Genomic DNA, 26,149 nt, shown 5'->3' with positions numbered 1-26,149 from the left:
GTTCTTTCTCTCTTGTCCTTAAGTCTTTCCACTTTCCTTCATCCTCACTGTCTTCCTTCTCTCACATTCTCTTTCACTCTCTGGCTGTTTCTCTCCAGGCCAGCCCAGCGCTGTGGCCCTCAAAGACCAGCTCTAATTGCGGTTGCTGACATATTGGGCAAAAGAACTGACTGCACATCGTATTCCTAATCACATCTTAAGCTATTAAATTTTGGCCTATTGTTTGAAAGTTTTGAAATTCAATATTTGTATTGGTTCAGTAAGTGGTTTAATGGAAGTTATTTAATTTTTTATCTTTCATTTCTCTAGTAGTAAAAACGAAAGTAATTATTGTTAACATATATTATTGGATAGTCGCTTTTGTGGCTTTTGACCCATACTAACAGCCTATGTTTTTCTTTGAAACAAGAAGTTTTGTAAAGATCTTTACCACAATGGTGGTGCATGTTATAGAAGAAAGCTGTCATTATGATCATAAAAAGTAGGTGTTGAGTGTATTGTCAGAGCTGTGCTGTGCTGGGTGCTATGTAAAGCAAAATAGGACCATTGCCCTTCAGGAGCTTTTGATTTGGAATTTATGTCCCCTGACATAAATAAGTCTCGATTAAATAAGTTTGTGAATTAAATGTTGACATTATTCACAGACAAAGGATACCTATAACCATTATAGTGGTGGCTGAAGACTGGGTTTGGGCAGGTGCATATAAAGGAAAATGTAGACCCTACTGCTCACCCAGGTGATTGTGGAAAACCATCTAAGGAGAATGTAGGATTTAAAACTCTTGCCTCCTAGATGTTCTGGTCTTTTCAGCATTCTCCACCGTGCCTGCAAAATAAGTCCAAGTTCCCCAGTTTGCTTTAAAGGCCTCTTCTGCTCCCCGGGTCTCATTGCACTGCACCCTTCAGCCCAATCCCTTGACCCCAATCAGCCTGGCCAGCCTCCTCCTCAATGTCCTGTCCTCATGTCCCCCACATCTGCCACATTGGTTCTGTCTTTGTGTTGCAGCCTGGGCCAAGGATCTTTTCTGCATCAATCCACATCCAAAAAAGAACATTAAAAAATGCAGAAACAAAGCAGTTATTATATAGGTCACCATCAGTTAATCAGTAAAAGGGTTGTTAGCCCCTCAACTAGGAAAGACATGATCTTAAATAAAGGATAGTCTTTTAAATTTAAATGAGATAAATTTAGTTGTGTTTTTTTGAAGCTTACTAAATTTTTCTTGTTTTTTATATCTTTACTGAAATCCAATAAAAATTTAATCAAAGATAAGCTTTCAGGAACCATTGAATTAGTCAATTGCTCTTTCCAAGGCATGCAACTGATTTGGGCTCGTCCCGTATTTATCTTATTTTATTGTTTGCTTTATAAGTGTATGCCATTTTTTTCCCTTTCAAAATGGCAAATGTTTTATTAACAGCATCCATGTCCTCCTTTGTTTATGCTGGGCACACGTGAGATGTGCAGCCTCTGTCTCGAGTTGAATTGTATGTGCTGCTGGGTGGGAGAGCAGAGGGGTTAAGGCTTTGTGGACAGATGATCAACAGAGGAGGGCCTCGTGGAGGAAGACATTGAGTCATCTTTTTATGAGGATTGCGGCATCAAAACATAAGCGACATAGAGCATATCCTACAGAAGACTTTGAACCAGCGAAAATGAATTCAAGTCTGCTCAATTCAAGTCAAAACTAATTTCCCCTTATGAAAAATTTGGAGATTCTTGAATATTTTTTTGACATTTCCCCCCATCCCTGTCAGGTTCAACCAAGAGTCTTGAGCTATCATATTAATTGTAATAATAATCTTTTATCATATGCCAGTATATATATGTAATAACATATCCGCTCTAGAAACATTAGGGGCAAAAATATCTGTTGACCATTTTAATTTTTGTTAGTTTGAAGGTATGCACAAGAACGAAGCAGTAAGCCAACAGCTTCATGCTTTGTGGAAAGAAGTGAAGCAGTTACAAGCAGAAGCTACTAAACCACCACCGCTTAATATTGTGGAGGCGGCTGTGCATGCAGAAAACTTGATTACGTAAGTTGTAAGGACATTCTACTTTAAAATACTCCTTTGCTATTGTCGATAGTAATAGTCTACTACACTCCCCCAGGCATCCACTAATTAAATTAGCATAGGGATTGGCATACTATGGCCTTTGGACCAAAATCTGCCCTACCACCTATTTTTATTTTTTTAAAAAATATTTTTATTGATTTCAGAGAGGGAAGGAGAGGGAAAGAGAATCCAGAATCAAACCCTGGACCCTTCCGTCCACAGGCCAATGCTTTATCCACTGAGTCAAACCGGCGAGGGTGCCACCTATTTTCCTAAAGTTTTATTGGAATACAGCCATGCCCATTTATTTATTTTTTAAAAATATATTTTTATTGATTTCAGAGAGGAAGGGAGAGAGAGGTAGAAACATCAGTGATGAGAGAGAATCATTGATCAGCTGACTTCTGCACACCTCACACTGGGGATCGAGCATAAATAATTTTTATGTACTGAAAGTAAGATGTTGGGTCAAGTTGGAAGATAACCAAGAAATATTTCTAAAGTGACATTTGTATGGGATTTGAGCACTCTTAGGAATACTGCCTGAGAAATGTAGAGTATCAGAAACCCGAGTAAGTTTGGATTCTCATACTGCAGACCACTTCTTACCTCTTTTCCTACAGAACCTTAGTGAATACCTATAAGTTGCAGCCGACGCCTGGGGTTCAGAAGGTTGGCATTAGCCTCTTCTTTACTGTTGTGGATTACGTCAGCGATGAGACTCAACGTCACCCTCCCACAAGGCAGTTCTTTACTTCCTGCATTGAAATTTTGGGACAGGTAAGGTTAATCTGTGTTGCTAGCCTTTTTCAGATATAATGAAATACACCCTATTGTATTCTTATTAGATATGTGACTTCAGACTTATATTGCAGGTTCAGAAGCCCTTTTATTTATTTATTTATTTTAAATATGTTTTTATTGCTTTCAGAGAGGAAGGGAAAGGGAGACAGGGATAGAAACATCAATGATGAGAGAAAATCATTGATCGGTTGCCTCCTGCATGCCCTCTACTGGGGATCAAGCCCGTAGCCCGGGCATGTGCCCTGACCAGGAATAGAATTGTGACCGGATTCATAGGTCGAAGCTCAACCACTGAGCCACGCCAGCTGAGCTTAAGTCATATTTCTTTAAGTATTTGTTAAGTTGCATAATTTTTCATGTTTTGGCCATTTATATCTTTTTGGTGATTTGCTGGTTATTGTCCTTTGCACATTTTCTGTTGGAGAGTTTCTTTTTTTATTGCTTTTCAAAGAGCAACTCAGACTATTAACCTGGTATCTGGAATTCGTTATAAATTAATTTTTCTATTTCATCATTCTTTAATTTTATACACTTTGCTTTATGGAAGTTATCAATTCAAATCTGCCAGTCTTGTCCTTTATTATTGCTGCCTGTGGTCAAGTTTATCAGAACTTTCCTGACCCTGAGATTATTTAAATATTCACGTACATTCTAGTACTCTTAAACATTAGAACCAAGTTAAAACAATGTGAAGTTTTCCTGATTATACTTTAATTGTAAAAAGTTAGCTTTTTTAAAAGTATTAAAGTCTATAATCTAAAAGTTTTGTTTTCTTGACATAATGCAGGGTCACTCTGGGTACTTAGTAATCATGGTAGGTACATTGCAGATTGTTAATACTATCTACAGCGGAAGTGATATGTTCATTTTAGGTTTCTTTTGATTGTTTTATATTTTCATTTAGAAAGAACTCCTGTTTGCCTTGTATACTACCCCTTAAAACTTGGTTCCTTAAATAACGGTTGGGGAGTGGAGAATTGATGGCATTTTCCTCTTTTATTCGTTCAAGGTGTTCATCAGTGGCACTAAATCAGAATGCAGAAGAGTGCTGGAGACCGTTCTGAAGAACAGGAGGCTCTGCTCTCTTTTGTCTCCTTTCTTTACTCCCAATGCTGCGCCTGCAGAGTTCATACAGCTCTACGAGAAAGTGGTGAGGTTCCTGAGTGAGGACAACAGTGACATGATTTTCATGCTGCTGACCAAGGTGAGATGTGATCCCATCCGATGTCATCATTGAAATGTAGAAACTATGGTGTTTCCCACTCCACAGACATGAAAGGCCCTCCAGAGTCCTGCTTCCAGGTGGACTGTAGGCTCACAGGCCTTTTCCAATTTGGTGTGGTCTTTAAGCAGCCCAATTCCACAGCTTCCTCTTTTGGGGTGTCATTTGTATTGTATGGGACAGTCTAATTTCACTAGAAAAAGGACCTAGCTCCCAAACTCTCTTTTAAAAACTTGGTACAGTTTTGAAATATTCATTATAGTAATTTAGTACATCCTTCTTTTGAATTTATCCTGAATTAATGCCTAAATTGTGTTTGATAAATGGGTTGTACTGTATCCAAGTCTCTCCTATTTACAACAAGCCAGATCTAAGCGAATTGCCTTTGTCGTCATTCCAAATAGGATGTTATTTAACTCAGACCCAGGCAATGCATTTACTTAACGAGTTGGGAAATTTAGAGCCTCAGCTATTTTGTCTTCAATTGTATTTCTCTGACATCTGTGAGTCATAAAACCTGGTGATTTTTTAGGGTCTAGGACTGATCTCAGTTGTAATGGGAGAGAACATGTAGTATAGTGTGGGATTCTGGAAGGTGACCTCAGCACCCTGAATTTTTATTAACTGAGGTAGCTAACTGATGCAGATTCAGAAACATGGCCGTTCGAGGGAGACAGTTCCATTAAGCGCTGCTTGTTTGCAGCACTGTGACCAGTGAAAGAGAACTACGGATCCTTATAGGGAAAACTTACCCACAAGCTTTTATTTTAAATATTTTTTTAAATTGACTTAAGAGAGGAAGGGAGAGGGAGAGAGAGATAGAAACATCAATGAGAGAGAATCATTGATTGGCTGCCCCCTGCATGCCCCGCACTGGGGATCTAGTCCACAACCCGGGCATGTGCCCTTGACTGGAATTGAACCCAGGACCCTTTAGTCCGCAGGCCAACTCTCTATCCACTGAGCCAAACCACCCAGGGCCCCAGAAGCTTTTTAAATTGCAAAAAAGCATGCGGAGCTGAGAAAACTCTGCCTTTGCAGGCTTTAGAGATGGAGGCATAGCAGCACCCATCAATCATTGAACTGCCCAGATTCTTTTAGGTGTTTGTGTATAAACTTTGGTTTGTTTAAGTCTTTATGAAAATCTAAATGCTAGGTAATCTTTGATTTTTAAATTAAATCATACAGACTTTAGCCTACTTCAGTTAACTTTTTAGTGTCAATAAAATTGCTTCTTGTGTCTTTTTCGTTTTAGTTCCATGTGAAGCAATGGTTAAACGCCGCCAAGCCTCCTCTGTCTGAGCGCACCAGGCTTCTGGAGTCCATTCACCTGGCTCTCACTGCCTGGGGCCTAGAGCCAGACGAAGACATTTTGATGCCGTTTAACCTTTTCTGCAAGCACTGGACTTACCTTCTTCTCTACCAGTTCCCTGACCAGTACAGTGACATTCTCAGGCTGCTGATGCAAAGTAAGTGACAGGTTAGACTGCAGTGAATAATAGGACGCCATCCCACAGACGTCAGCCACAAATGTGAAAGTAACACAAGCGCGCAGGATTAGCGTGACTGACTTTTACCTGAAGAACTCGATAAACAATGCCCAGGAGATGGCTACTTGTAAAAATGGTCATTTATTGTCTGAAATGCTGGAAAGGGCCCTAATTGGGCAAGGCAGCACTTAGCCTTCGGTGTTGGAGTCCACAGTTGTGCACCCATCTCTCTCCCTTGACTTGGCAGCTGTCTTGAATGGGGTAGAAGTGAGCTTGATTACTCTGCTGACTACAGATTTGGTCAGAGAAGGAAGTTGCTCCTTACTTGACAAGTTGGTTTCTCTGTAGTTGAAAATAGTGAATAGATTTTAGGGTTTTTTTCCCTCAATTTTTTAATTTAATTTTTTTGCAACTGCATTTTATCCCTACATAATGACAGACTGTACTTATATTTGTTAAGGAGAGAAGCAGCATTAAATTTTCCCCATTCCCATCGTTTCTGTCCTCCTCCAGCAATTTCCCATTGGAGTGTTGGAGACTAGAGGAGAAATAAGGAATGTAGGCTTTTTATTTTTGGAATTTCACTAGGCAGGATTTTTACTTGAAAAATGAGATAGTATTTATTTTTCATACAAACTTTATACTATTTACAGATGTAATGGAAAACTAAATTTTGCTTTATGCCAACTCTTTGTGTTACTTATCAGAGATTATTTAATGAATAAGTTAATGCTCTTATGTACTGGACTGCCAGAAGAATACTGAAATCTGTGGCCTCATTTTTAAAGCCCTCTGGCTTTCATTGTTTCCTATGGAGGGAAGTTGCAGGGCAAGTAGAGAATACTGACAGGGAAATCTATTTGTACAATTTTTGATGCATATTTACATAGCTAATTTTTGTTCTAAATTTTCAAAATTTGATCAAGTATATGTTGTCCCCCCCCGCCGCCCCGAAAGCTTTTAAAGAGATTGTACACTGTTTATGTAGACAACCATAGACTTGCATGTAGCAGAAAATGTATACTTCCCAGGGGAGGTAACTCAATGAAAGGTTTGGGAATAACAGTACACCCCTGTCAGATTCCATGACCTCCAGCCTCCTGGCTTCCCATCCCTCCCTGGCCATCATGTCAGTTCCTAGCATCCATTCTTTGCTCATCTGCTCTCTTCCTTCGCCCTGGGGAGCCTGTTTGATTCTTCCTGGCTTCACTACTCTCTTGTAGGTGTGAATGATCCCACACTTGTAGCGTGGCTCTAGGCCTCTGTCCTAAGATCAGACCACAGGTAGCAGTTGGACACAAGCCCTTTCAATATAGTGCAGCTGACCCAACATCCTCCCCTCAGACCTGCACCTGTGAGCCTCTGTTACTCTGACCCTCGTGCCATCTCCAGGAAAAGGCCTGAGGAGTTATTCCTGTCCTCTGGGATGTGAGCTTTACAAGGAGTAGGCTGTTGGTTGGTGGTCCCTACTTTTGCATGATGTCTGTGTTGCTTTAGGTTTTCCCATTGTAGGAGTGGAATTTTAGGGGAATTTATGACACCTTTTGAAGACAGCCCAGACTCTGCTGTTGCTTCTGCACCCAGTCTTTGCTGCCCTGTCACCATTATTTGTCTCACATCATCCAGCCAGGAGGATGGCACCTTACCACTCCCCAGTCAGGTCTGTAGGTGGGATTTCCCTCCTGGACTCCGGCTCAGATGGTTCCTAGCAGGGTGGTCAGGAACAGGGAAGCCAAGTGTTCAGGTGGATAGTTTAGTTCTTTTAATGGGTTCACTTCACTTTAGTCTCTTCACCACAGATCTTTATGAATTTGTTTTGGATTTTTATTTAATATTTATTCCTTGATAAAATTCTTGTGTTCTTTGATTCATATTTTTGTTTGTGAAAGATGCTGACTTGCTGTCCTCTGTCCTTACCCCTTAAGGCTCTGCTGAGCAGCTGCTGAGCCCTGAGTGTTGGAAAGCCACTCTGAGAGCCCTGGGCTGCTGCGCCCCAAACTGCCAGCAGGGGGCAGCTCTTGCCGAGAGCACGGTGCTTCAAAGCTCTCCGGATGTCCTTTTGTCAGACAAGCAGGTGTGTAGCTTTTGGTGTCTGACTTTTTTTTTAGTCTGTGCATTTCTTTTCCATTTCCTTTGCTATTTAAACAATTGGAACACATTTTACATTTATAGCTAAAAAGTTTATTTTGCCCTAGCTGGTTTGGCTCAGTGGATAGAGCATTGGGTTGTGGACTAAAGGGTCCCAGGTCTGGTTAAGGTCACCTAGCTCGGTTACAAGCTTGATCCCTGGCCCTGGTCGGGGCACATGTGGGAGGCAACCAATCAATGTGTCTTTCTCACACCGATGTTTCTCTCTCTCTCTCTCTCTCTCTCTCTCTCTCTCTCTCTCTCTCTCCTCCCTCCCCCTCCCCCTCCCCCCTTCCACTCTCTCTTAAAAAAAGGAAACATCCTCTGGTGAGGATTAACAAAAACAATTATTTTTTATTTAAATTTAGAAAGTTCCTTTTTGAGCATTATCTTTTAAGAGCTCTGAGCTTTTCTTTGTCATTCACTTGCTTCCCCCAAACCCCCTCTATCGGATCACCTTTCTCTCACACCTCAGTGATTCTTGCCTATCTGATCAAGAGCAGCCTGGGCCTACTCCCTCCCCACCTTAACCCACCTATTTCTTAGCTTTGTACCACTGGCTCCCTCGGCCAGGATTTCAGGTAATGTTCCACAGAGCTCTCATTTTGACACATTTTCTATGATATGGTCCACATGAAAATGTATTTGAAGTAAATGTTTCCTTTATTTTAGAAACAGTTTGAAATATGATGATTTACTTTCACGTGCTATATAACTTGGCAACAATCTTACAAAGTCAGTCACAGCCTACTGTGATACTCTTGTCCAAGTAGCATCAGTGAGCAGTTTTTAACCAGTCATTCTCTTCCAGGTAATGGAGACTATACAGTGGCTCTCAAACTTTTTTTATAAGCTTCGCTTATCCACATTGGACTTTAAAAGTTTCGGGTTATTCTCAAAGTGGAGTCCTTACATGGGTGATATGCAGACACTCTTGGGCTATCTTGTGAAAAGGCTGCTTGACTCAGAAATGGAATGCTTGGCCCAGGACCCATCTGCCAGCAGCAAAACAGGTAATATGCTTGAGTGTAACATGGAGGTGGGTGTTTTGACCTTCCATTAGGAAGTGGCTTGAATAGACACATTAAGAGGTTTAAATCTTTGCGATAAAACTATCAAAGTGTCAAGCAGGGAAATATATAGCAGAGGTGTGAACCCATGGGCTGTATGTGTCATACCTGCACCTATATTCAGTTAGACAGTAGGTGCTTGCTTCGGCTTGTCTCTGCCCCTCCTTTGTAGGGTGGGGTCTGAAGAAATAGGTTTCAATCTCCATCTCTTTCTTCCTATTACTTATATCACTGAGAAAATGGTTCTGAATATTTAAGCTTATATCTTTACACAAATGTGTTGTTACAAAGTTATTCATAACATTTTGTAATAAAAATTCAATTCAGGAAATTACGCTGTAGTAAATGAAAATGTACTTAGTTACATTAAACTTTTGTTTTTATACCAACATAAGCTTATGAATATACAGATATTAAGTAAATTATTATTATTATTTTTGTTAATCCTCATCCGAGGATATCTTTTCCATTGATTTTTCGAGAGAGTGGAAGGGAGGGGGAGAGACAGAGAGAGAGAAACATTGATGTGAGAGAGACACATGGATTGGTTGCCTCCCCCGTGCCCACCCCGATCTCAAGCCTGCAACCAAGATATGTGCCCTTGACTGAGCCCGGGACCCTTCAGTCCACGGGCTGACGCTCCAACCACTGAGCCAAACTGGGCAGGCAGAAGTAGATTCTTTTATATAGTGTTATCAGTGATATTGACAAAGGATTTGCTTGTTTCTTGTCTCTAAAAGTTTTTGTTTGTTTCAGTGCTGAGATCCCTGCACTCAGTGATCATCCAGCTGTTTAAGCCATGGATCCTGGTTTTAGAGGACAGTGAAAGGTACATCATTTTTCGGATATTCAAGTTCTTTTGAAATTTATGGACTTAAAGTTCTAATGTTGTTTTGGCACAAGTGATGCACTGACAGATTTAATTTTTTTAAGTTAGGGCCATATTTAAATATGGAAAAAGCTTCTTTATGAAAGAAAGTTAAGACATTTTCTGCTTGTAGAGTTAGGTTAGTCAGGTTGATCAGAGCTGTTATCTTGATATTTTGAAGCAAAACTGGACACTCATTTCTAGTTTTCCATGATAAAGTTGAATGAGTTTTGGTACTTAATTTCAGAGAAACAGATGCTGCTCTCCTTAATTAGGTTTGGATAATATAACACTAAAAGATGAGACCTACTTGATCTTATTCAGTACCTCAGTTATTTTTGGAACTAAGTTTGCTTTCAGATTAGTGGGTGGGAATTACCCTTTTAACATGAACTCTGCACTAGAATGAAAGCATTATTTTGTGAGCACTTAAGAGAGAGAGGTGTAAAGCTGTCCAAATACCTCTTAGAAGTCTTTTTCCCCCTAAAAGCATACAGACAAAAACTAGGTGAACTTGACGGGAGTTTTGTAAAAATTACAACAGTGGTAGACATCATAGTATTTAAGGTGTTTTCACAAATACTGATTCATCTGATTCTTAGACTCAGAAAAATTAAATATCTTGCTCCTGTCCCACAGCCTGGGAAGTGGTCTAAATGTGTTTTTGGGCTACATAACACAGTGTTTTCTGTTACTTAGGCAAGCCCCAAACTCTGGGACCTGGAGTAATTTTAATCATGGCATTTCATTTCTATGTGCATTTCATCTGTTTAAAGCAGCCAGCGCCATTACCCCTGGCTGGAGAGCGATGCTGTGGTGGCCTCAGGCATCGTGCAGCTGTTCACTGACTGCATTGGCTCGCTGCATGAGAGATTTAAAGGTAGGAAGATGTTCTATTATGTCTATTATGTCACTTTGTCCCTAAGTCATTCAGGTAATCTTTTGCCTCTGCTTCCCTACTTTTTTAGATTTTATTTTAATTAGTATGCAGTCCTCTTTGACTAAAGGAAGTCACTGATACAGTATTTAGTGTAGTTTGTAGCCTCTTGTTTGTGAGTAGCTGTTAGTTTCATCAGCTGTGGAAAGTATACAGCCTCTCTCTTTCAAATGTTGTCCATCCCCCTTCTGTCTTCTAGGACTTTGACTTCTTTTTCATGTTTTTCTATTTTTCTGTATTTCATTTTGGGAAAATTCATGAAGTTTATTTTTCAACTTACTCAGTGTCTCTAACTATAGCTATGTCCAGTTTTTTAAAATATCTATTGAATTCCTCATTTCAGTTTCTAGAATTTTTATTTTTCAAATCTACCCTGATAACTTTTTAAAAAAAATATTTTTATTGGTTTCAGAGAGGAAGAGAGAGGGGGAGAGAGAGAGAGAAACATCCATCATGAGAGTAAATCATTGATTGGCTGCCTCCTGCACGCCCCCCACTGGGGATCAAGCGTGCAATCCTGGCATGTGCCCTTGACCGGAATCGAACCCCAGACCCTTGAGTCTGCAGGCTGATACTCTATCCACTAAGCCAAACTGGCTAGGGTAACCCTGCTCATTTTTGACGGGATCTTTTTTCTTTTTTTAAAATTCTAGTTTTCACTTCTTTAAAATGTTTAAACATGCCTCTTTCCTTTATGATCTCTATGCAACAGTTGCATTATCTGAAGTTCCCATTGCAGGGCGGATTATGCTGCTGTTGGATGTTCTTTCAAATTCTTATTTTGTGTATTTTGTAATTTTGTGTCCTAAGCCCATGTTTAGAGAGATTTTATCTAGGGAGATTCTGTAAAGGCTCGGATGGGATGTGCCTCCGGAGAAAATCTGCATTTGGCCAATTGTAACTATGTACTTTCTTGGCTTGGGGTTTCTCACATCACACACTTCCATGAAATCCAGGTCCAAACGGAACTTGCAGGCAGTCCTCAGTTACCACATAACCTTTTTTTCTCTCTAAGTCCCAGTCCAGGCCAAGATAGGGAGGGTGCCTTCCCCTGAATCAATGACAGTCTAGTCCTCGGAAGGTCTTCTGTCTCCTGTGCTGTTAAAACCAACCATAAGCAAAAAGTCCAGGCACCTGTGGCCTCAGTATCACTTTATCCCCCTGGTTTCCTGGCCTCTCCTTGCTTTGGCTCCTGGCGTTTTCTTCCATTGAGTGTACTACGCATTTTCAAAGATATTAATATTTTCTTAGTGTATCAGAATGATTTATATTAGTAGGTTTATGAGGCCATTAGGTCCAACCAACTCAGATTCTTGCAATAGCCACCTATTTTCCTGTCCAGTTTCTGTTCCTGTCTATTTATTCTTTTCTTGTCCAAAATACTATTTATGTCCTACTCTTATTCAGAAACTTTTAAGTATAATGTTATAGCTCATCATTCAAATATGTCTTTTCCAGTGCATTTCAACATTATGTGATGGTTTTTAAAGGGAAGCACTCTACTCCAGCCACACTGCTCTGATCCTTGTTCTCTAAAGTCCTTGGACCTTCCTTCTGCCCTCACTTGTGAGGTCACAGAACTTACTGTGTTTGGGCTGGGACTAGCTCACTCTTAACCTAAGGGATTTCCTCCCAGAGTCTTCTACCTACATGTCCATCCTTATCTAAACAAAACTATCTTTTATCCATATTTAAACAATGCTACCCTTCATGTCTTAAAAGGTTAAACCATGGGTTAATGATTCATGCTGTGGAGTAAGGACTGGGAATCTAGCACAGGGTTATTAGGAATGATAAATGGATGGGTACCATGTGTTACGCTCATGTTTTTCAAAAGTGAGTGTTGAGAAACACTGTCAGGTTCCTGCCCTTATTGTGTGTGGCACTCTCTCTTGTGACCAACTATGCTGCATTCCAGTGCATAGAACCTGAAGGCTGAAACCATTTGCTTTAGACTAAATGCTCCTTATGTTGACATTAGCTCTGGAGGCACTAAAGCAGTTGATTCTTTTTTTTTTTAAATTATAATTTATATTCCTTTAATCTTTTAATGATATTTGATAATTTTTTTTTTATTGCTTAAAGTAATACAAAGGGTATTACATATGTGCCCATTTCCCCCCCCCCTCCCTAGACAGTCCCCTAGTCTCCCCTATCCCCCAGTGTCTTATGTCCATTGGTTATGCTTATATGCATGCATACAAGTCCTTTGGTTGATCTCTTACCCCCCTACCTCCTGTCCCCTAACCCTCCCCGGCCTTCCCGCTGCAGTTTGACAATCTGTTTGAGGCAGCTCTGCCTCTGTATTAAAGCAGTTGATTCTTGTGAGAATAATACTGAGTGATCCAGGTTGCAGAAGAATGTGAGGTTTCTTTTAGAATGACTTACCTGAATGACAGTTGATAGTCTGGTTACATTTCTCTTTGAAGAATATTGGATTCCTTCAAGGTTCCAAAGGACCAAAGTGCCTAGGCAAGAGACTGAATCCATGCTGAGGACCACAGACTAAAGGGACATCTGGGAGTGGTTAGGGCTGTGGAAGTGTACTTCAGTAAAAAGCCATCTATTTAGAAGTTTTGAAGGAAAACTGATCACCCCTGCTAGCTACCACACACCAGCCACTCATTTTAGTTACCCAAGTAATTAAAGTACCGTTCTCTATTGTTAACCTGTCTCCAGGATTTTCCCCCTGGCATGTGAAAATCTTTGATTTAAAAAAAAAAAATGAATCACATATGAGCATTTATGCCAATAATGCTGGCTGAAAATCTTTGAAAATGGGTAATTATTGGGAACCTTAGGTTTTAGACTTTTAGTTCAAATTGGTATTTTGTATCATTATTACTTTAAAAGGTAAATCAAGAGGTCTTGAGCTGTATTTTCTTTTTCGGCTTTAGGTTATCTTTTGCCGGGTGATGCAGGGGCCCTTCGGTTACACCTGATGCATTATTGTGAAGCGTGTACGGCGCCCAAAATGCCAGAGTTCATCTTGTACGCTCTTCACAGTGCCTACCGGAAGCTCCCGTGGAGGGACCTGCACCCCGACCAGATGCTCATGGAGGCCTTCTTCAAAGTAAGCCCTTCACTCCACGGCCTGGAGAGCATGGCTTCCAGGCGCAGCCTGTGCCCCTTCACTGTGGGTTTTCCGCACAGTTGCCAGGTGTGCCAAAGTGGAAAGCATCTTCCCAGGGAAACCGTTTTATGCTGTTGGCACATGATTGGAAACATTTATGGGACCGTGTTTAAAACCCAGAGACAGACTCTGTCTGTCATATGGCCGTTGTCTCCTAGACTTCAGACATATTGTCGTGTGAGTACACAGCTTAATGACAGTGTCACACTCTTTAGTGCTTTCTGTGTATGTATGTTTTTCTGGGATAGTATTATTACTACTGACTGGCAAATGTTCTGTTAAAGCAAAATGTAAATTGTTGGTACTCAGGCCATTGGTTTCTTTAAGCAGTTCTGCAGGGATAACTAGGCTGGAGGAGAGGGAAGTGTCTTGTAACACCGGCCGATGGTGCAGCATAATTACGTGAAGCCGGGGTGACCTGGAAGAGCGCCCTCGGTGTGTGTGAGCCTGTGGCAGGAGCCATAGTTACAGGGCCAGGCACAGGGTGCCACTCACAGACCGGTCAGGCGGTTTTGTTGTTAAGTTTCTATTTTTTAAAAACCGTTTACCGTCTTAGCTTTATATGATTGTTTCAGTCTATTTGTTCATAGTCATCAGTTCGTTTGTGTTTACTCTTCATGTCACATTTACTATTGGAGCATCTTACATGCTTTAATGACCGTAGGCCCAGTTACTTATGGCAGTTAGTAAAGTGTCCTGCAGTCTCTTAGTGCTCTAGATGGAAACCTGCCCAGAGCTGCTCTTGTCAGCCACTCCCTGTAGCTCTGGCAGAAGCTGAGGACAGTTGTCTTAGAGAAATACAGGGTTCAGAGTGAACTCACAGGGAGATTGAGCAGGGGAGACAGGCACGAAGTAGATATTCATTATCATTAGGATGTGGAAGGGCATGTTGTTTCAAGAGCTGTGAGGTAGCATCTGAGGGAGAGAGCAGCCTTGGCCGTATGAGGGATGAAGTAGCAGAGTGGTCTGAAGGGATGATGCTGTAGACTCTCTGACTCCAGGAGTTTTAGTCTAATGATGACCTTGACCTGCCAGAAACGGGAACCTTTTTGTTCTGTGTTCTTTGTTGAGGGGGTTGAGGGTGAGGATAGAGAGCAGGTTATAAAGGAGGATTACGAATCATTTTCCAAAAGGAAAAGGAATAAGTAGTGAGTATGGTATAATGATGGTGGGAATGGAAGGACGTGACTCATTACCAAATCCCATTGATTGTGACTTTATAGGGTAGAGCTTCTTTTTTTTTAAAATATATATTTTATTGATTTTTTTAACAGAGAGGAAGGGAGAGGGATAGAGAGTTAGAAACATTGATGAGAGAGAAACATCGATCAGCTGCCTCCTGCACAGCCCCCCACTGGGGATGTGCCTGCAACAGAGGTACATGCCCTTGACCGGAATCAAACCTGGGACCCTTCAGTCCGCAGGCCGACACTCTTTATCAACTGAGCCAAACCGGTTAGGACAGGGTAGAGCTTCTTAATCTTTATTGGGAAAGGAAAATTTTATAGCTAGCCATGTTTTATTTTAAACAGACTAGAAATAGGCTTATAAGATAATTTTGACATTGATAATATACTATATAATACATTTGCCACTCCCCTAATCCCTAAATTTTATTTTTTTGGACCCGGACATCTTTTCTTTGGGGGAAGAGAATGGGAAGGGTTTTTTGTTTGTTTGTTTGTTTTAAATATATATTTTTTGATATCAGAGAGGGAGAGATGGAAACATCAGTGATGGGAGAGAATCATTGATTGGCTGCCTCCTACACACCCCCTACTGAGGATTGAGCCCACAACCCCGACATGTGCCTATTCTAATAATTTTAAATAAGATTTAATTAAATATTATACCATCATCAAAAATTATAAAGACTAATGGAGACATTTTTGAAACATAACATTACACTAAAAAGGAGTTTAGTGTAGATACACTAGTATAGTGGTTCTCCAAGTGTGGTTCCAGGACCAGCAGCGTCAGTACCGCCTGGGGACTTGTTAGCAATGCAGACTTCTGCACCGCCCCCTGACATAGGAAATGAATGATTCCAGGGGTGGGACCCCGCAGTCTGTGTGTTAGCAGGTCCTCCAGATGCTTCTGACACATGCTCGGCTGTGGGGGATATTGACTGGCAGATCTCACCCTTGTCTGACCCAGCGCACGTGAGGACTGAGATGGGCCCTCAGCACCAGGGCCCTGGCAGGGATTCCTGCCGTGTGAGAGCTAGGGCGCGCTTTCCTCTTCTGCTGAGAAGCAGTAGAAGCAGCAGTGACCTCCAGTCAAACGGCAGACTGTACACTCACTGCACGTGCAAGGAAAGACTGTCAACGCTAAAACTCTGGGGGGCAGGATTATGGGTGACTTCTATAATTTGAAAAAAGATGTTATTTTTAAAAATATAATTGAGTAAACATTGATTTATACACATTTCCAAGATACATAGATAGCTTAAAGCAAGACAGTGGTTTTAATTTGTTTTCTTTCAGGTGGAACGCGGAAGCCCCAAGAGCTGCTTCTTATTTTTGGGGTCTGTCCTCTGTGAAGTGAACTGGGTCAGTGTGCTCTCTGATGCCTGGAGTCCCAGTCCCCTCCCCGAGACGCGGAGCATGGTTGTCTGCCTCCTTTTCATGATGATTTTATTGGCAAAGGAAGACCAGCTGGTTGACCAGCCGGTAAGTTTGGAGACCTGGGATACAGCTTGGCAGTCCCCCGGATCCTGACTCCTGACGAAGCTGTCATTTGTCAGTTGTTGCCCTGATGCCTTCCTCCCTGTGACTGTGCTCAGCATGTGGGATGCCCGATTTTCTTGGGTAATCCGTAATCCAATAGATTATGAAGGGAACTACATTGAGTCAGAATATAAAAAGTAATGTTATTTTACATCTCATTAATTGCTAGTTCTAACACCAGATCAGAGAATCCCTTTGAAAATTGGCTTCTGAATGCTTAGAGGTCTTGTATTTTTGCCCCGACTTTGGCTGTTACTTTCACTAGTGCTCCTAACTTGAGTAGATACTTATTTGACATCTTAACTGTTCTGTGTTTTCAAATAGGCCATCTTAGTGGTCACTTCCGAGACTAATTAGAAACACATGTTTCTGGAAAGTGGGAGCTCTGGAAATAAAGAACTGTGTTTTTCGTTTTTAGGACTCGCCTCTACTTAGTCTCCTGGGGCAGACGAGCTCCCTTTCGTGGCATCTTGTGGATATGGTGTCGTATCAGAGTGTGCTAGGTTATTTCAGCAGCCACTACCAGCCCTCCATCCTCCTGGCTAAGGAATCTTCTGCTGAATTAATTGTGAAGCTCCTAAAAGTGGCTGCGGGCCTCTCCATTCCTACTGACAGCCAGAAACATCTTGTAAGTTGAGGGGGTGCTTTAAAAGGTAGAGTGTTCCTCAGGGCTGGCGATGGCATGAGTGCTGCTGAGGACAGCCTTGAGCTCTGTGACAGCCCATCTGAGAAAGTGGGAGGGTGCTGAGCACGTGTGCTCATGTTTTGGCCTCTTGGATCTTTTCGTTTTGGTAAGCCTTTACTTGCTAGCAGTGTCACATGCTCACAAGAGGCCAAAAGGATTATGGTTTAGTGGCCTGAATGTCATTGGCAGCAGAATGTCAGGGAAGTGATGAGTTTGGTCCCGAACTCACTGTCATTCTGCTCTTGGTTTTCTCATCTGAAATAATACCTTGCCTCAAAGTGTTGTTGTGAGGATTAAATTAAATAACGTACATAAACATTTTTGGAAAAGCTCCTGGCCAGTAATTAGTGTGTAGTTAATGTTTTAATGTAGTAAAAAAGGAAGAGTGATCTACAGGAATTTGGGGGAATATAGGCCCTAGTCCAGTGATGGCGAACCTTTTGAGCTCGGCGTGTCAGCATTTTGAAAAACCCTAACTTAACTCTGGTGCCGTGTCACATCTAGAAATTTTTTGATATTTGCAACCATAGTAAAACAAAGACTTATATTTTTGTTATTTATTTTATATATTTAAATGCCACTTAACAAAGAAAAATCAACCAAAAAAATGAGTTCGCGTGTCACCTCTGACACGCGTGTCATAGGTTCGCCATCGCTGCCCTAGTCTAAGTGTTACCACAGATTTGCATGTCTCTAGACACAGGGCCCTTAGACACCCCTGCTGCGTGGCTTCCTGCTCTGTCCTCCATTCACACAGCTTGCATGGATTCATTTGAATGATTCTTTGTTTCATTGTCAGGATGCAGTTCCAAAATGCCGAGCCTTCATTCATCAGATGGTTCAATTCCTCAGCTCCCTGGAACAAAATGGAAAAATCACCCTAGCCATCCTAGAACAGGAAATGTCTAAGCTCTTAGATGATATCATTGTCTTTAACCTGCCTGGTAAGTGACCACCGGAAGGTTGTGTATTTATTCAGTAAATGAATTCCTGTTGTCTATAAGGCATTGTGACATCAGAAAGATGGACAAGATACAGTCATTTCTGTTTCCAGAGAATCAGAGGCAAATGCATGAAGTGAAAATTGACAGAACTGGGAAGAGAAATGTCATATTCACTTATAGTGAGAGATTTTGACACATGCCTCACAGTAATTGATAGGTCAAATAGACAATCAGTATGACTATAGGAAGTCTGGATGTGCTGGCATGTAGTGAATGATGAACCTGTTTCATATACCAGGTGTACCAGTTAATAATGCGGATTTTGTGATCAAAGAAAACATGACAATTTCAAGAGAAACATCAAAAGTGCTTTATTCAAAGTAATGTCTATCGCTAGCTACACATTTCCCCCATCTTTCAGGTAATTTGTGGGTACCGTCCCAATAGAACTTTTCTCGTTTTGAGGCAGACCATTCAGAGATCCAATTTTCCACTTCTTCGTATGTTTTGAAGTGCTGCTCACAAAGTACATGTGACATCGATCGGAACAAGAGGTAATCTGAAGGAGCAAGGTCTGATGAATACAGCGGGTGGGTTAATCCTTCCCAGGCAAGATCTTTTAATGTGTCTTTAACTGGTTTTGAAGTGTGTAATGATGCGTTTTCATGAAGCAAAATTACTTTGCCATGTCTTCTGGCCCATTCTGGTCGTTTTGCAATCAAAGCTTTGTTCAATTTGATTATCTGTTGTCGGCAGCGATCAGTATTAGTGCTTTCACCTGGTTTTAGATGCTCATAATACACCACACCTTCCTTTCCCACCAAACGCAGAGCATTGTCTTCTTTCCGAAAAGATTTGGCCTTGCAGTCGATGTTGATGGTTGACCTGGATCAACCCATGATTTTGTGCATTTGGGATCCTCAGAATAAATCCACTTTTCATCGTCAGTCACAATTCGATGCAAAAAAGACTTTCTTTCGTGCCATTGAAGCAACATTTTACTGATGACTTTTCGGTTTTTCATTTGTCTTTTGTTCAGTTGATGTGGCACCCATTTTCCTTCCTTTAAAATCTTTCCCATTGCTTGTAAACGATTGGAAATTGTTTACCGAGCAACATTTATCTTTCTGCAAGTTGTTTTTGAATTTGACATGCATCTTCATCCAATCATGCTTGTAATTGTTGGTCTTCAAACTTTTTTGGTTGACCTGGATGTTCTTTGTCTTTCACATCAAAATCATCACTTTTAAAGTGTTTAAACCAGTGTTCACAAGTATCTTGAGATGGAGCATGTTCACCATAAGCTTCCTGAAGTATACAATAACTTTCAGCAGCACTTTTCTTCAAAATAAAGTAATGAATTAAAACTTCACGCAACTGCTCTTTTTTTGGCGCGAAATTCGACATTTTTAAGTGTAAAAATATCTATGTTAACACCTTCAGAAAATTTGACATATGAAGTTTTGAAGCTTGTTGTCAATACAACAAAATAGCATACATATCAAATCGCATATATATCAACATATGTGTAACTCCATCTACTGAAAAAATCCGCATTATTAACCAGGAAACCTGGTAGATCCTGTAGGTATGGAATAAGATGATGCACCTAGCATTTAACACCAACTTGCAAGCCACAACATTCAGAGACTGTTAAAGGAAAGAAAGGGAATTTAGAAAGCTGTACTGGAGAAGCTGTTTTAGAGGTGATCCTGTGATTGGGCCATGAAGTTTGAATAACAGCTTACCAGGCAAAGGAGAGAAAGGTATTCTAGAAAGATCTTAATCAGAAGAATGATGGGATCACATCTCATTTTTACGAATGTGTTTGTTGGCTCAGTTGATGACTAATAGAAGGGGAGAGGCTGAGATCTGTTAGGAGGCTTATTGCAGTCATTTTTTATTCCCATGAGTCATAATTAAAAGGTAAATTAAAATTGCTGTTCAGATGAAATTCAGAGATAAGCCTTTAAAGTCCTTGCTTGATGATAAGTAGGTCTTATAGTGACATTAAATTAGGGTTTATTTAATGTTGTGCAAGTGGGTGAATTTGGTCGGATGGGTGTGGTGAGTAAGATCTCCCTACTCCATTGACATAAACACTGAAACCGTGGTGTGAGAAAGCCACAAGTCTATCATGTACAAATGTGTATTCAACTCCAGGAGCTAGAAATGGCAAAGACTGTGCCTAATGAATATTTTCTCCATCTGTTTTTTAATGTAAAAAAGAAATCTACCTTAGTAACCGCCTCATTGGCAGTTATCTTGTAAAATGAATTTGCTCTTTTTCTTGTGTACTATTCTCTTTTTGCATCTTAATTTTTTTGAGAGCCATTTATATTACCAGCCTATTTTTATTATTCAAAAAAGCAAATAAATAGAAGATCTGCTCTTAGGAGGTTATTTTTTTAAAGGTTTTTCCTCTTTTGTATTTCATTTTAAACTACAACTACTCTGTGTAAATCCCTGTAGAACTGACAGCTTTGGCATTGCAGACGGTACTGTTTCTAATTAGTTTACCCAGTGAGAGCTGAAATCTATGCATTTGGTTTTCCGAATGAGTAAAGTTGGGGAAATAAGGGCTAATTAAACGTACTGGTAAGTGAGTTACTCTTTCACACCAGCTTGATTTGTCTGTTTATTAAAGCATTGCTTGGCCACGCTGCTTAACCAGGGACCTTGCCGCAGTTCCTGCCCTTACAAAGCACTCGTGTGCTACGTTCTGTCCTTAAAAGCTAAGTCCTGTCCACAGTCTTCTTTCTGCTCTGAGGTCAGCCACAGAACCGTAGAACCTGCCTGGAGAGCAGCTTTGATGAAAGCACTGTTTCCCTGGGTCACGTTCATACGCCTTCCAGCCGCCTTTCTCAGTGTGTGTCTCTGTCCCCCTCAGACGTGGACAGCCAGACCCGCCACATGGCCCTCAGCAGCCTCTTCATGGAAGTCCTGATGATGATGAACAACGCGACTATTCCGACGGCGGAGTTCCTCCGGGGCAGTATCCGGACCTGGATTGAACAAAAGGTGCACGGGCTGGTGGTCCTGCCCCTTTTAACTGCCACCTGCCAGAGCCTGGCTTCCGTCCGCCACATGGCCGAGATGACGGAGGCCTGCATCACTGCCTACTTCAGGGAAGGTGAGGAGCCATCTCCTGCTCTCTGTAGAAGTGTTGATGTTTCAGAATGCTTTTGGTCTTTCTCATAAAGATCTGCACTTAGCATGAGGACCTGTGACCATTGTCTGTTGGTACAGGCGTGTTTCAGGGGAGGGGACATCTCTACTCCATTTTACTGGTGGAGTATCAGGCCAGCCTTTCATGGTAGACACATCGTGTGTGTCACAGGCCCAAACATAGTCCTCCAAGAAAGTGCTATAAACCAGAATCTATATAATAATGACCCACCATATTAATTTCCTCTATTTTGTCACTTGTTAAAATGAGTTTTCATAGGACTCCTTTTATTGTTTTTTTGTTGCATCTCTTAAACCATTATGAAGAGGTCACCCTCTCTTCTCCCCACACCACCACCACCTTCCTTTTACCTTTGTCATTCTCTATCTCTGTCACATTCTGGAAACAACCTGGTCTGGTTAAGAAGAGTTGCAGAGAGCACCTCTCCACTCACACCCAGATGCACACCGTGGTGTGCACATGGGCGAGATAGGAGGGAACTGGAGGGAGAATGCCAGGAAGAGCTGTATTCTGCCCTTTTTTGACAACCCGTGAACCCCCATGGGAGGTGGTATGCACATCACCATGTCACCCCATGCTAATTCCCCCCAAAGAATTAACAACCATTAGGATGCCATCCCTGCTCCAAATCATTTGTGTACTAAAATAAAAATGCTTTTTTTTTTCATTTTTGAAACATTTTGAAGGATTTCTGTTGAGATATGAGTCAAACTAAGCATGAGTAAAAAATATGATGGATAGAATAGTTATAATCTCCCTTAAGATGAGAAAGGTGGTTTATAAAAATGCAGCACCGGATTCTGATTTCTTGGCCCTCTATGGTGGCTGGCCAGGCACGGGCATTTTGCAGGCCGGCTTTCCAGTCTTAGCTCAGGCCCGTTTTGCTGTTGTGGCTCTAGCGCCACAGTGGGCAGTGTCTTCTTGACGTGAAGCTTAAAGGGAAGAGACTCACTAGAGTAGTTCGGTCATTTGAATCTGGCGTTGACCTGCACTCTCCTCTTGGTGTTCTTTTCGTAGGCTCCCTCCATCAGATTGTAGGATGGGGCCCCATCCTGGTGTCCCTTCAAGTTCCCGAGCTCACCATAGAAGAGTTTCTGCAGGAGTGCCTGTCCCTCGGCAGTTACTTGACCCTCTATGTCTACCTGCTGCAGTGTCTCAATAGCGAGCAGACCCTGAGTAACGAAATGAAAGTGCTGCTTCTCCTAAGCAAGTGGTTGGAACAGGTGTATCCCAGGTGGGTTGGCCCTCTGGCTGCTGGTCAGACTCATTGGGTTTGATCACTTGGAATGTAGGGTTGAAGTCAGTGTTCATTTAAGTTCACAGAACCAAGTGAAACAGAAACAAGCAAGGCTATGAGGTACAGGAACACTTGTTTTAGAAAGATTTTTACTTGCCTGGGCTAATTTTCTGAGCAGGATTTTTATGTCCTAAAACAGACATGTTGAAACACCAGCCTTTAGCTTCCTCATCAGTTCAGTAGGGATAACAGTGTTTACCTAATAGGGTTGTTGTGAGGATTCAGTGAAGGAACATAAAGCTCACGCACAATGTCTGGCATGCGGCAAGTATTCAATAAGTGGTAGCTGTTACCGTCCCCTGACTTTGTTAGCATTGTTACTCGTTAGCTTAAGCTTTAGAAGTACTCAATGCCCCTTGCACTTAAAACTCACAGGTGGACTTTCAGTTAAGTGGGAGTAGAAAAAATCCCCTTCTGATGTTCTTTCCTCCTGGCCTCCCGCCAGGTCTGCTCAGGAAGAGGCAAAGCTATTTCTGTGGTGGCACCAAGTCCTGCAGCTGTCCCTGATCCAGACGGAGCAGAACGACTCGGTCCTGACGGAATCGGTCATTCGAATCCTGCTCCTGCTGCAGAGCAGGCAGAGCCTGTTGGCCGAGGAGAGGCTCAGCTCGGGGATTCTGGGGGCGATTGGCTTTGGCCGGAAGTCGCCCCTGTCTAACAGGTGAGGAAGCGCCTGCGCTGCTCTCTGAGTGGCCTCAGCGTCGGCACCCACCCAGGGTTGTGAGACATGAGTAGGTTTTTGACTTAAGGGACTAGGTTTCCCTCAAAGACTAAGGGAAAATGATCAAGGCCTGGTCACATCTCCTGATTTTAAAATCATGTTTATATTTTTCTCATTTTAAAACAATTTTGGTTTTATGTTCAAAGAATTTTTTTTTTTAAAGTAATGTCTCCTGTTGTATTTTGACTTTGTAACCTGACCACACTGCTGATTTCTTCTTGCCTTGGAGCCTGTGATAGTTTGTGGGATTAGGTTAAAATGCCCTGTCAGCTGCCTCACTGAGTGCACTTTCTCAGGGTAATCCTGGTCCCAGCAGAGACCCCTCTGCTAGGGCTGTTAAGTCAGGATGAGTTAAAGTTAATTGAGAAGAAGGATAAGCAGTGAGAAACAAATGTAGACTTTTGCTGCTTAAAAGTCCAAGGTCTGAAAGAATTGCATTAGCCTCCCATTGTATCTCCTAATAGGTACCTCATGCTGGTTTTTCTTTAAAGCCCTTATCGGTGCTGGGAAGAGTTCTCATCCCATTCTGACGTCAGCATTCTTGCGGACTAGCTCATCCTGTTGTTGCAACTTTGGGGACCACTTAATTCAAACCAGTTAGCATCCTGTTTCTTTGCTTGTGATAGAATTTATCAGACTGTGTGATTCTGATTCGCTTAAATTCTGGTGAAATACACATAACATAAAATTTATCATGGTAACCATTTTAAAATGTATGATTCAGTGACATTTAGTATATTCACAATGTTGTTGCAACCATCACTGCTAATCTAGTTTCAGAATATTTTCATCATCCCAAATGGCAGTCCATTAAGCAATCACTCCCTATTAGTCCCTGTGTGTTTCCTATTCTGTGCGTCTCATGTACATGGAATCGTATAGTACGTGGCCTTGTGTCTAGCTTCTCTCCCTTAGCATAACATTCAGGGCTCATCCATTGTTTAGCATGTATCAGTGCTTCATTCCTTTTTGGGACTGAATAATATTCCATTGTATGGATATACACCACCAGGTTTTGTTTATCCATTCATCAGTTGATAGGCATTTGGGTTTTTCTATCTTTCGGCTATCGTGAATAATGCTGCTCTGAAATTTGTGTACAAGTTTTTGTTAGAACAAGCACTCCTTTTAGGTTCATTTGGGTGTATGTTCCCAGGAGTGGAATTGCTGGGCCACATCGGTACGCTGTGTTTACGTTATTGAGGACCCACCAAACTTTCCCACAGCACCTGCACCATTCTTTACATCCCCACCAGCCCTGTCAGAGTTCCAGCTCTGCTACATCTTGCCAGCACTTTCATTCCTGGTCTGAATTACGCCTGCATTGTTGGGCAGTGACAGTGGAAGGGGAGACTAAGGCTCCTTAGTCATATTTAAGTTTCCTGAAGAGGCTAAAAACAACAGTAGGTGCAGAAATGTGTCAGTCTTGATTTTTAATAGAAAATATGTTATTTGTTTTTAAATGGTTACTTCAGTAGTCATTGACTTCTGACCTCTCCCTGCGCCCAAGGTTCCGCGTGGTTGCCCGAGGCATGGCCGCCTTCCTTTCTGTTCAGGTTCCTGCCGAGGATCAGATCCGGTTGAAGCCTGGCTCTGAATTATACCTCACCCTAAAAGCTCAGCAGGTCAGTGAAAGCAGCTTTCCATGAAAGGGCAGGTGTTTTCCGCCAGGCGGGGAGGGGGAGGTGGCGCTCTGGTCTTTTCAGCGCTGGTGTGGTGGCTGCAGGAGCCCAGCACGCCCTTAGTGCGTACCTATTGGAGAAAGGGTGCATGTGTGCTGCCCCAGATTTTCTACCATGTTCTGTAAAGGTTCCTGCCTGGAGCACTGTTACCACCATGTGGAAGAAGCAAGGCGCAGGCAGGCCGGTCTGGGATAGAACTTGGGGGCTGAGGACTGGCACCGAGGAGGGGCCATGGCTGAGAGTGATGGGGGTTAGCTGAGCTGTCACTGGAACCAAGAAAATGGTTCCTGTTCTGTGAGCCTGGAGGTTGACCACTGTTGGAATAACCCAACATGGAGAGAATGGTAGCAGTGAGAAGTTATAGTGTGTTCTAAAATGTGGAAGGTCCCATTCTTGTCACTGTTGTCACCTGTCACCAGGCTGGCCAGGTACAAAGGTGTGCAGTAGAAAATGGTGCGCATTCTTGAGTGCCTACTGCATGCCAGGCTCTGGCTGGTCTACATTGGAGTCACTTGATGCTGATCCTCCTAACAACCTGGTAGCATAGAAACTTTTATTATCCTCGTTTTTATGGATGAGGAAATGGAGAGAAAGAGAAGCTAAGTAATTTGCTGCAAATCTCACAGCTAATGAGTGCTGGAGCCAGGATTGGGGTTCACTCGCCAGGCCACCTCGGGGCCCATGCTCAGGCATTCTGCAGTGTCTCTGTTCGTGGTATGTGTCGCTCTGTGGTTAGCTTTGTGGTGTCTCAGGCAGCCACGTTCAGGATGGTATCTTGGTTCTTAAGAGCGAAGGTTAAGCAGTACAACCAGCAGGTTTTTGCCCAGCATCTGTTTTTACAGTGCCCGGCTGTGTCACCAACTGACTAGACAACTGCTGCTTGAACCCCCGTGTCATGTATGAACTGTCACAAGTCAGCAGACGAGTCTCTGGTTGTGAAGTCAGTGTCCTCCGCCGCTGCTGGCACTGGAGGGTGGGGGACAGGCAGCAGGCCAGGTGGCTGCGGCCGCGGCTCTCTGTGGGGAAGGGCTGTGCAGCAGTGCAGGCCAGGAAGAGGGGAGGCTGTGTGTAGACATGGCAAAAGCCCAGAAGCTGGAGCAGCCGGCCTCCTTTTGTATGTGGTTAGTCAGTGCCTGTGTTGGGACTTCTGATTACAGTTCTGTAGCTTCCCCAGAGGTCCACGGTTGTA

The 26,149-nt window shown here is 42.2% G+C and overlaps 1 protein-coding gene across 2 annotated transcripts in view; it reads left to right on the top strand.

The window, feature by feature from the left end:
• EPG5 (ectopic P-granules 5 autophagy tethering factor) overlaps positions 1-26,149 on the top strand; it is a gene marked incomplete at its 5' end in the record, with an annotated part of 85,985 nt that overhangs the window by 57,758 nt on the left and 2,078 nt on the right. Inside the window, 16 exons of one of the 2 annotated variants that reach the window (XM_081096515.1) lie at positions 1,898-2,040; positions 2,685-2,841; positions 3,875-4,069; positions 5,343-5,556; positions 7,503-7,651; positions 8,516-8,717; positions 9,531-9,603; positions 10,422-10,522; positions 13,477-13,652; positions 16,199-16,384; positions 16,860-17,069; positions 17,926-18,070; positions 20,961-21,203; positions 22,278-22,494; positions 23,003-23,218; positions 24,789-24,903. In XM_081096515.1, the coding sequence (XP_080952641.1) occupies positions 1,898-2,040; positions 2,685-2,841; positions 3,875-4,069; positions 5,343-5,556; positions 7,503-7,651; positions 8,516-8,717; positions 9,531-9,603; positions 10,422-10,522; positions 13,477-13,652; positions 16,199-16,384; positions 16,860-17,069; positions 17,926-18,070; positions 20,961-21,203; positions 22,278-22,494; positions 23,003-23,218; positions 24,789-24,903 (2,742 nt within the window). Of the gene's footprint in view, positions 1-1,897; positions 2,041-2,684; positions 2,842-3,874; positions 4,070-5,342; positions 5,557-7,502; positions 7,652-8,515; positions 8,718-9,530; positions 9,604-10,418; positions 10,523-13,476; positions 13,653-16,198; positions 16,385-16,859; positions 17,070-17,925; positions 18,071-20,960; positions 21,204-22,277; positions 22,495-23,002; positions 23,219-24,788; positions 24,904-26,149 lie in introns of both variants that reach the window. The other variant, XM_081096514.1, reaches the window with a different exon arrangement.

The sequence above is a fragment of the Myotis nattereri genome (genome assembly GCF_964212035.1).
Source record: "Myotis nattereri genome assembly, chromosome: 8".
In the NCBI taxonomy this organism is placed as follows: Eukaryota; Metazoa; Chordata; class Mammalia; order Chiroptera; family Vespertilionidae; genus Myotis; species Myotis nattereri.
Note: the sequence above shows the minus strand (reverse complement) of the source record. Positions and strands in the feature narration are given on the sequence as shown.